The sequence below is a fragment of the Nicrophorus vespilloides genome, unplaced genomic scaffold (assembly GCF_001412225.1).
Source record: "Nicrophorus vespilloides isolate i.1.1-1 unplaced genomic scaffold, Nicve_v1.0, whole genome shotgun sequence".
Classification (NCBI taxonomy): Eukaryota; Metazoa; Arthropoda; class Insecta; order Coleoptera; family Silphidae; genus Nicrophorus; species Nicrophorus vespilloides.
In genome coordinates this window covers 19,568-30,207 of record NW_017099293.1, presented here as the reverse complement: position 1 = coordinate 30,207, position 10,640 = coordinate 19,568, and the positions used below count along the sequence as shown (strand labels likewise).

At 29.8% G+C, this 10,640-nt stretch overlaps 2 protein-coding genes across 2 annotated transcripts; both read left to right on the top strand.

Annotated features, from left to right (window-relative positions):
- Positions 1-2,657: 2,657 nt before the first annotated feature.
- On the top strand, positions 2,658-3,328 carry LOC108564322 (muscle-specific protein 20-like). The gene is made up of 4 exons (XM_017923325.1): positions 2,658-2,719; positions 2,814-3,016; positions 3,069-3,189; positions 3,252-3,328. Exons 1-4 carry the CDS (start codon positions 2,714-2,716, stop codon positions 3,294-3,296), a joined length of 375 nt encoding a protein of 124 aa, XP_017778814.1. The 5' UTR covers positions 2,658-2,713; the 3' UTR covers positions 3,297-3,328.
- A 5,901-nt stretch (positions 3,329-9,229) lies between these two features.
- Positions 9,230-10,049, top strand: LOC108564324 (muscle-specific protein 20-like). The gene is made up of 3 exons (XM_017923328.1): positions 9,230-9,334; positions 9,398-9,609; positions 9,665-10,049. Exons 1-3 carry the CDS (start codon positions 9,305-9,307, stop codon positions 9,975-9,977), a joined length of 555 nt encoding a protein of 184 aa, XP_017778817.1. The 5' UTR covers positions 9,230-9,304; the 3' UTR covers positions 9,978-10,049.
- Positions 10,050-10,640: the final 591 nt, after the last annotated feature.

The following is a 10,640-nucleotide window of genomic DNA, read 5'->3' as shown; positions in this document are numbered from 1 at the left end:
TTTTTTACAATGGATTTTGATTATGGACCGATGGACAATATCGAATACAGCGAGTTCAGTAGAAGTGAATTGATGGAGTGTCGTTGGATGATCGGCGCCGTCGAAGTGAAGAACTTGCACATTAGCGTGAACAAAGAACGTTTGAGATGGACCTGTGAAGAGTTCGGTCTTGTGGAGTCTGTGGTGATGGTGGATGAAGGAACGTCGGATTCGGGTCGTGTTGCAATCGTGTTGTTCAAGAGTTGTCCGGACGCGTTGAAATTCATGGAGAAGTACAGTCGTCAGTATTATTATGGAAGGAAGATGGAGTTGGAGCTGTTGAGTCCAACAGTTCGCAGGAAACACTAACAGTTTTATTGTCTATATGTAAATTTATTTAAAAATGTTTTAAAAGAAAAAAATGCGAATTGTGTAACTAGAAATTAAGTAACGTAAAATGTGTAAGTGTTTTAATAAAGCTTTGTGCAAGTTTAGTTTTTATATATAATCATTTTTGATTTTTTTTTTCCAAAACATAAAATTTTATTGACTAAAATTACTCAAAATAAGTAAGTTTCGTAAAAATGCTCAAATACTCAACACATTCTATATACTTTCAGCTTTAATTAGACTATTAATATTCTATATATACTTCAGCTATAATGAGTAAATGTAGTGTAGATTCTAATTTTTATAGTTTTTTTTTAAAGAAAAATTATTTTTTTTCGATCGTTAAAATATCTTAATTTCTTAGATCTCCAAAGTTTCATAATGATGCTTAAATACCCAAAATATTTTGACTTATTTTGAGCTACAATTAGTATACAGCAATGCCTCGCATAGTGCGGCTTCAATCAGTCCGGATTTATATAGTTCATATAAAATTTTCAACTAACTACATTTAAAAATTATTTTTTTCTTATACACAAATTATCGACGTTTTTTTTTTCATTATATAGTCAAATCTTTATTTGTACGACTTGATTTAGTGCCTCGATTAGTCCGGTTTCAAACAGTTCGAGTTGTATTTAGTTTTGAAGAAAAAATCTTGTATTCAAAATTTCTTGAATTTCTCAAAATCTTCATTGAGAAATTAAACTTACATTTAAAGACATTTTTGCTTATATCTCGAAAAATATGAGAGACAAATTCATCGTTAAGCAACCAAATTAAAGCTATATATTTACTTTTTAAAATATAGATATTGGTGTTATTCTATCGTTTTTATTTTATCCGTAATTCGCTGTCAAACTTGAAGACACGTTTTTTAAGTTTTGAAAAAGAGAGTCTTCACTTTTTTTTGTTAACTCAAAAGTATACACTACATATTCTTATTGAGCAACCAAATTAAAGCTAAATATTTACTCTTTAAAATATAGATATTGGTATTACTGTATCGTTTGTATTTTATCCGTCATTCGCTGTCAAACTTCAAAATTATTTTTTTTCGATTGTTAAGATATCTTAATCTCTTAGATCTCCAAAGTTTCATAATGATGCTTAAATACCCAAAATATTTTGCTTATTTTGAGCTACAATTAGTATACAGCAATGCCTCATATAGTGCGGCTTCAATCAGTCCGGATTTATTATAGTTCTATTCAAAAATTTCAACTAACTACATTTAAAAATTATTTTTTTCTTATACAAAAATTGTCGACGTTTTTTTCCATTATATAATCAAATCTTTATTTGTACGACTTGATTTAGTGCCTCGATTAGTCCGGTTTCAAACAGTTCGAGTTGTATTTAGTTTTGAAGAAAAAATCTTGTATTCAAAATTTCTTGAATTTCTCAAAATCTTCATTGAGAAATTAAACTTACATTTAAAGACATTTTTGCTTATATCTCGAAAAATTTGAGAGACAAATTCATCGTTAAGCAACCAAATTAAAGCTATATATTTACTTTTTAGAATATAGATATTGGTGTTATTCTATCGTTTTTATTTTATCCGTAATTCGCTGTCAAACTTGAAGACACGTTTTTTAAGTTTTGAAAAAGGAGTGTCTTCACTTTTTCTTTGTTAACTCAAAAAGTATACACTACATATTCATTATTGAGCAACCAAATTAAAGCTAAATATTTACTCTTTAAAATATAGATATTGGTATTATTGTATCATTTGTATTTTATCCGTCATTCGCTGTCAAACTTCAAAATTATTTTTTTTCGATCGTTAAAATATCTTAATTTCTTAGATCTCCAAAGTTTCATAAAAATACTTAAATACCCAAAATATTTTACTTATTTTGAGCTACAATTAGTATACAGCAACACCTCGCATAGTGCTGCTTCAATCAGTCCGGATTTATTATGGTTCTATTCAAAAAAATCAACTAACTACATTTAAAATTATTTTTTTCTTATACACAAATTTATATTTATATTTATATTTTTTTCCATTATATAGTCAAATTTTTATTTATACGACTTGATTTAGTGCCTCGATTAGTCCGGTTTCAAACAGTGCGAGTTGTATTTAGTTTTGAAGAAAAAATCGTTTAAATTTTGTATTAAAAATCTTCATTGAGACAATATAAAACATGTAGTTTTTGAATTTGTAGATTTGATCCATTGTATTTGCATGGACAAAGGAAGCGTGCGATTAATAGTTGATGAATCATGTGATCAGTGCACGTAAGTCAGTTTGATTGCATCGATTTAGTGTCTATAAATGAACCATTGGCAATAGTCGTTAATAGCTAATCAAAACAACAACAGCGTTGAAACTATGCAGGTGAGTTCAAAAAAGAACCCATTCTCCTTTCAATTCAGTCTCTGTCTGTTTTGCTGCACAATTCTCTGATGGAATCGAAACTTTGGGTACTTAGAGAGACGCGCAGAAGGAGAAGCAAGCGCAAGATTGGATAGTGCGAATCTTAGGCCCTGACGCGTTTCCACCTGGTGAACTCTACGAAGACGTCTTAAGAGACGGAATCGTTTTGTGCCAACTGATGGATAGATTAGCGCCAGGTTCCGTTCCCATCATCAATCCTTACGGAGGAGAATACAAGATGCTGGAAAACATCGAAAAGTAAAGAAAGGATGATACAACAACAAAGAAATTGAAATCAGTGATATTGCAGTTTTCGCGCAGTGCTGAGGATTTACGGAGTCGCAGACGACGACATCTTCGAAGCTTCGGATCTTGTCGATGATAACGATTTAGTTAAAGTAACAGAAACCATTTTTGCACTCGACAAACAGGTATTTCAATGAAATACATAAAAAAAAAAATCATATTCGTTTCATTACTTTGATAATTGCAGATTAATTTCCATCCGGAATGGAAAGGCCCTCGCATACAAAAGTAATTCGAAATTGAATCTTAATAAATCTTAAAAAACTGAATTGCCTTTAGCTGTTGGGAAATTGTTGCTGCTACAAAACCCATCCATTCAATTTCCTTTAAAATCATTGCTTAACCTTTTCCAAACGCAATATGCAATTACTGTCAAAATTATAAATCATCGATATTTATTGAAATTTTAACGATAATATTGTTAACGATAATATTTACAAATTGGCAAACAATTATGAATGTGCTTTGGATGGTGTCATCACTTATTCACTTAATCACTACTTATTTGAGCGTTGCCAACATTCCTACTTGCACAGCGCGTAAAACAAATTCGTTCCCGTAAATTCAATTTATTTAAGTTTATTTTTACACTTTCCAAACAATTTTGATTCTTTACATTTTTGCTTATATCTCGAAAAATATGAGAGACAAATTCATCGTTAAGCAACCAACTTAAAGCTAAATATTTACTCTATAAAATATAGATATTGGTGTTATTGTATCTTTCGTATTTTATCCGTCATTCGCTGTCAAACTTGAGCACACGTTTTTTAAGTTTCAAAAAAGCAGTGTCTTCACTTTTTTTAGTTAACTCAAAAAGTATACAGTACATATTCATTATTGATCAACCAAATTAAAGCTAAATATTTACTCTTTAATATATAGATATTGGTATTATTGTATTGTTTGTATTTTATCCGTCATTCGCTGACAAACTTCAAGACACGTTTTTTAAGTTTCAAAAAAGCAGTGTCTTCACATATTTTTTGTTAACTCAAAAAGTATACACTATATATTCATTATTGAACAACCAAATTAAAGTTAAATATTTACTCTTTAATATATAGATATTTGTATTATTGTATCCTTTGTATTTTATCCGTAATTCGCAGTCAAAGTTGAGGACACGTTTTTTAAGTTTCGAAAAAGCAGAGTCTTCACATTTTTTTTGTTAACTCAAAATGTATACACTACATATTCATTATTGAGCAACTAAATTAAAGCTAAATATTTACTCTTTAATAATAGATATTGGTGTTATTGTATCCTTTGTATTTTATCCGTAATTCGCTGTCAAACATGAGGACACGTTTTTTAAGTTTCGAAAAAGCAGTGTCTTCACTTTTTTTTGTTAACTCAATAAGTATACACCACATATTCATTATTGATCAACCAAATTAAAGCTAAATATTTACTCTATAAAATATAGATTTTGGTATTATTGTATCTTTCGTATTTTATCCGTCATTTGCTGTCAAACTTGAGGACACGTTTTTTAAGTTTAGAAAAAGCAATGTCTTCACAATTTTTTTGTTAAGTCAAAAAGTATACACTACATATTCATTATTGAGCAACCAAATTAAAGCTAAATATTTACTCTTTAAAATATATATATTGGTATTATTGTATCATTTGTATTTTATTCGTAATTCGCTGTCAAACTTCAGGGCACGCTTTTAAACTTTGTGTCTTTACGTTTTTGATTATATCTCAAAAAGTATACATTACATATTCATTATTGAGCAACCAAATTAAAGCTAAATATTCACTGTTTAAAACGTGCATACTGATATAGTTCTATAATTTGTCATTTAGTCATAATTCACTGTCAAACTTGAAGAAACGTTTCTTCAGCTTCGAAAAGGCAGCATAAGCAATAGTAAGCAATCAAATTAAAGCTAAATAATCAAGTTACTTGAGAAATTATTTGTTTATTAATCGAACAAATCACATTACAAACAACGAGTTTATCATTGAATTTCAGCATTATTGATTAAATTTTTATTTTTTTCCATTGAAAAATAATCACAAGTCAATTATACATCGCTTTATAATCACTAAATTATCTACATTTATCGTAATCTATATAAACGAGTCATACTTAACAATTGGAATAACAAACTTAATCTTAATATATAAATTGTATAATTCTATACTTAAATAAATAAACAGATTACGTAACAAAACAACAAATGTATCTCTCATATTTATCATAATTGATTACATATTTTTTTTTTGTAATATCTGTTTGATATTGCTAAATAATTGCGAGTGAAATTATTTGATCGCTCTAATTAGTTGATTAATCTCCTCTAATCGATAAATAATTAATCGAGTTGAATCGAGTTACGGTTATCTAAACCTGCGCAATTTCATACACAAACAATTGAACGTTATTATTGTCTGTATCCATATGTTTCTATGATGTTATTTTATAAAATTTCATTTGATTTTTTTTTCATACTTGTGAAATCTCTTTGCTAAAACTATAGCATTATTATTTTATGAAATCTCGATTTCAAGTTTTCATTTTTGTAAAATTCGTTTTTCCTTTAGTTTTATTCTGAAATATACTCGATACGATTTTAGGTTTCTTTTAGTTTTGTCCTGAATGTTTGAAATTTCTCTGCAAAGTTGTAATTCCGATATATTTCTTTGTGCTTAAATCTTCCTATGTAATAGTTCAAATTTCGTTTTTGTTTTGTTCTTTTTCTGAAATCTTGTAATTGTTTATTTTTGTTTTTATTCTGAAATTTCGTTACTATGGTTTTCTTGTCCTGAAATATTTCTATGTAATAGTTCAAATTTCCTGTTTTTTTTTTGAAATCTTGTTAAAATTTGTTGTTTTTTTTCTCTCTTGAAACTTGGCTTTTGTTAGGCTAAAATCATATTTGCCATGGTTGTTTATTCTGAAATTTCGTTACTATGGTTTTTGTGCTGAAATAATGTTCGACGTTCATTTTGTGCTGAAATCTTTAAATGTAATAGTTCAAATTTTCTGTTTTTTTTGAAATCTTGTTAATATTTGTTGTTTTTTTTTCTCACTCTTGAATTGGCATTTATTACGCTAAAATCATATTTTCCATGATTGTTTATTCTGAAATTTCGTAAATTTCATTCAATGTTCATTTTGTACTGAAATCTTTCTAATAGTTCAAATTTCCTGTTTGTTTGTTGAAATCTTGCATTTGTGGTAATGTTAAATTTCTTTTTTCTTTTATCTCTTGAAAATTGGTATTTATTACAGTAAAATCATATTTTCCATGTTTGTTTATTCTGAAATTTCGTAAATTTCGTTCGATATTTATTTTTTGCTGAAATCTTTCTAATAGTTCAAATTTCCTGTTTGTTTTTGTTGAAATCTTGCATTTGTGGTAATGTTAAAATTTATTTTTTCTTTTATCTCTTGAAAATTGGTATTTACTACAGTAAAATCATATTTGCTATGGTTGTTTATTCTGAAATTTTGTTACTATTTTTTGTGCTGAAATCATGTTCGATGTTCATTTTGTGCTGAAATCTTTCTATGTAATAGTTCAAATTTCCTGTTTTTTTTTTTAAATCTTGTTAATATTTGTTGTTTTTTTTTTCTCTCTTGGAAATTGGCATTTATTACGCTAAAATCATATTTTCCGTGATTGTTTATTCTGAAATTTCGTAAATTTCGTTCGATGTTCATTTTGTGCTGAAATCTTTCTAATAGTTCAAATTTCCTGTTTGTTTTTGTTGAAATCTTGCATTTGTGGTAATGTTAAATTTTTTTTTTCTTTTATCTCTTGAAAATTGGTATTTATTACAGCAAAATCATATTTGCTATGGTTGTTTATTCTGAAATTTCGTTACTATGATTTATTTGTGCTGAAATCATGATCGATGATCATTTTGTTCTGAAATCTTTCTAAGTAATAGTTCAAATTTTCTATTTGTTTTTATTATAAAATTTGGTAACTATGGTTTTTGTGCTGAAATCATGTTCGACATTCATTTTGTGCTGAAATCTTTTTAAGTAATAGTTCAAATTTCCTGTTTGTTTTTTTTTTGAAATCTTGAATTTGTGGTATTGTTAAAATTTGTTGTTTTTTTTTCTCTCTCTCCTGAAACTTTGCTTTTATTACGATAAAAATCATATTTGCCATGATTGTTTATTCTGAAATTTCGTTACTATGTTTTTTTTGTGCTGAAATCATGTTCGACGTTCATTTTGTGCTGAAATCTTTAAATGTAATAGTTCAAATTTCCTGTTTTTTTTTAATCTTGTTAATATTTGTTGTTTTTTTTTCTCACTCTTGAAAATTGTCATTTATTACGCTAAAATCATATTTTCCATGATTGTTTATTCTGAAATTTCGTAAATTTCATTCGATGTTTATTTTGTGCTGAAATCTTTCTATGTAATAGTTCAAATTTCCTGTTTGTTTTTGTTGAAATCTTGCATTTGTGGTAATGTTAAATTTCTTTTTTCTTTTATCTCTTGAAAATTGGTATTTATTACAGTAAAATCATATTTGCTATGGTTGTTTATTCTGAAATTTTGTTACTATTTTTTGTGCTGAAATCATGTTCGATGTTCATTTTGTTTTGAAATCTTTCTATGTAATAGTTCAAATTTCGTTTTTGTTTTTATTATAAAATTTGGTTACTATGGTTTTTGTGCTGAAATCATATTCGACGTTCATTTTGTGCTGAAATCTTTAAAAGTAATAGTTCAAATTTTCTGTTTTTTTTTTTAAATCTTATTAATATTTGTTGTTTTTTTCTCTCTTGAAAATTGGCAGTTATTACGTTAAAATCATATTTTCCATGATTGTTTATTCTGAAATTTCGTAAATTTCGTTCGATGTTCATTTTGTGCTGAAATCTTTCTAATAGTTCAAATTTCCTGTTTGTTTTTGTTGAACTCTTGCATTTGTGGTAATGTTAAAATTTCTTTTCTCTTTTATCTCTTGAAAATTTTTATTTATTACAGTAAAATCATATTTGCTGTGGTTGTTTATTCTGAAATTTCGTTACTATGGTTTTTGTGCTGAAGTCATGTTCGACGTTCATTTTGTGATGAAATCATTAAATGTAATAGTTTTAATTTCCTGTTTTTTTTTTTAATCTTGTTAATATTTGTTGTTTTTTTTTCTCACTCTTGAAAATTGGCATTTATTACGCTAAAATCATATTTTCCATGATTGTTTATTCTGAAATTTCGTAAATTTCATTCAATGTTCATTTTGTGCTGAAATCTTTCTAATAGTTCAAATTTCCTGTTTGTTTGTTGAAATCTTGCATTTGTGGTAATGTTAAATTTCTTTTTTCTTTTATCTCTTGAAAATTGGTATTTATTACAGTAAAATCATATTTGCTATGGTTGTTTATTCTGAAATTTCGTTACTATGATTTATTTGTGCTGAAATCATGTTCGACGTTCATTTTGTGCTGAAATCTTTCTATGTAATGGTTCAAATTTCCTGGTTATTTTTTTGAAATATTGTTAAAATTTGTTGATTTTTTTCTCTCCTGAAACTTGGCTTTTATTACGATAAAATCATATTTTCCATGATTGTTTATTCTGAAATTTCGTTCGATGTTAATTTTATGCTGAAATCTTTAAATGTAATAGTTCAAATTTTCTGTTTTTTTTTTAATCTTGTTAATATTTGTTGTTTTTTTCTCTCTTGAAAATTGGCATTTATTACGGTAAAATCATATTTGCTATGGTTGTTTATTCTGAAAATGCGTTACCATGGTTTTTGTGTTGAAGAATCCCGTGAGATTTTTTTTTTCGGCGAAGCGATCGAAGGTTGCGTCCCTCTAAAATAAAACGTTGGCGTCGAAGGTCGCAACGCGACGACAGACTGAAAAAAAAAAAGAAAAAAAAGACGAATGAAATTGAAACAAATGAAGATAGCGTGCATTCTGCGGGCCATTAATAAAGCTGAAGAAAGAAGATTGCGTAATTGGAACGAGAGACGTGTGTTTTGGTGTGCGAGCGCGTATGATTCTAGAAGAAACGCGAAATTCGAATAATTTACTAAAATTAGTTTTTAAGTTCGCGAAAAGGAGCGGCGGGCGTCGCGACGGTGAACGGATGTTGGCGGTGGAGTGGGAGGAGGATGTTTTTTTTGTTGTTGTGTAAATGTTTATGCAAAGCGGACGGGCGTATAAAAGCGTCGCGGCGGCTGAAGAGGATCAGTTTTTCAGTTCAATTGGTGCAGTGTTCAATACTATACACTCAAAACTCAAGGAATAAACATGTCTCTCGAACGTCAAGTCCGTGCCAAGGTAAAGATCAATTTCTCGTTGTAGTTCTTTGTTTGATTGGTTTGTTTTTTTGGGAAATATTAGTTGGCCTCCAAACGCGATTTAACCCAGGACAAGGAAGCCCAAGAATGGATCGAGACCATCCTTGGAGCCAAGTTCCCACCAGGTGAAGCCTACGAAGATGTCATCCGTGACGGCACCGTCCTCTGCCAGCTGATGAACAAGCTCGCCCCCGGCTCCGTCGCCAAGATCAACACCTCCGGTGGACAATTCAAGATGATGGAGAACATCAACAAGTAAGTTTAACTAAATCTTCGTCGTCGAATATCTAAAGATCTAATTGTTTCGCAGCTTCCAGGCCGCTCTTAAAGCGTACGGCTGCAACGACGTGGATGTTTTCCAGACCGTCGATCTGTGGGAGAAGAAGGACATCGCTCAGGTGACCAACACCATCTTCGCCCTGGGCAGGCAGACGTACAAGCACGCCGAATGGAAGGGACCCTACTTGGGACCGAAACCATCCGACGAGAACAAACGCGACTTCACCGAGGAACAGTTGAAGGCCGGACAGACCATGATCGGTCTTCAAGCCGGATCCAACAAGGGCGCCACCCAAGCCGGTCAAAACATGGGAGCTTCCCGCAAAATCCTCATGGGAAAGTAAATCCAACTTAACAAAAATTAAAAAACTAAAAAAATTAAAACATACACACACATAACAAAACACAAAAAAAAACAAAACAACAACAATCTATTTTTTATGCACCTTTATTTTTATCTATTTGAACTGAAAGAAAGATGAGTAAATAAACGTATATATATATATTTATATTATTAAAAACAAAACACGACAAATCTTTCTTCAAAAAACCCTTCATCCTAAACTCTCCTTCATCATCTAGTTCTCCTTGAACCAGATTACGGCAACAGGAACAGGTGTTCCTATTTTAGAACTTGCGAAAAACGCGCAATTGCGAAATCCTCGCCCACGCCGAATTCCTCTATTTCTGTGTTTTATCTGTGACAACAACAAAAAGAAGAAATTGGCGCCTTCGTGCACATCTTAATTGGACCGAATTCGCACAACAAACTTACGTGCACGTAACGTCACACCTGTCACTTTGACAGTCCAATGCATTGGATTCTTTTGATCTCTGTTGCCATGGTGATACGACGAAATTAGCTCATGGCCTCGTTGCATTTATTTGCAAAATATCCAAAGGACTTTGAACACCACCAATTCATATACAAATGTTTCATTTCACGCAGTTTTCTAAATAAACTTATTACGAAATTCATATACAAGAATTCATTTTCAAATTACAAT

What these genes read in the sequence shown, in the direction of transcription:
- LOC108564324 (XM_017923328.1), top strand. Translation starts at nt 9,305, where the DNA reads ATGTCTCTCGAACGTCAAGTCCGTGCCAAG. An exon ending in AACGTCAAGTCCGTGCCAAG is followed by an intron (nt 9,335 to 9,397) that starts GTAAAGATCAAT and finishes GGGAAATATTAG; the next exon opens with TTGGCCTCCAAACGCGATTT. An exon ending in ATGATGGAGAACATCAACAA is followed by an intron (nt 9,610 to 9,664) that starts GTAAGTTTAACT and finishes ATTGTTTCGCAG; the next exon opens with CTTCCAGGCCGCTCTTAAAG.
- LOC108564322 (XM_017923325.1), top strand. An exon ending in ATGCTGGAAAACATCGAAAA is followed by an intron (nt 3,017 to 3,068) that starts GTAAAGAAAGGA and finishes GTGATATTGCAG; the next exon opens with TTTTCGCGCAGTGCTGAGGA. An exon ending in TTTTTGCACTCGACAAACAG is followed by an intron (nt 3,190 to 3,251) that starts GTATTTCAATGA and finishes TGATAATTGCAG; the next exon opens with ATTAATTTCCATCCGGAATG.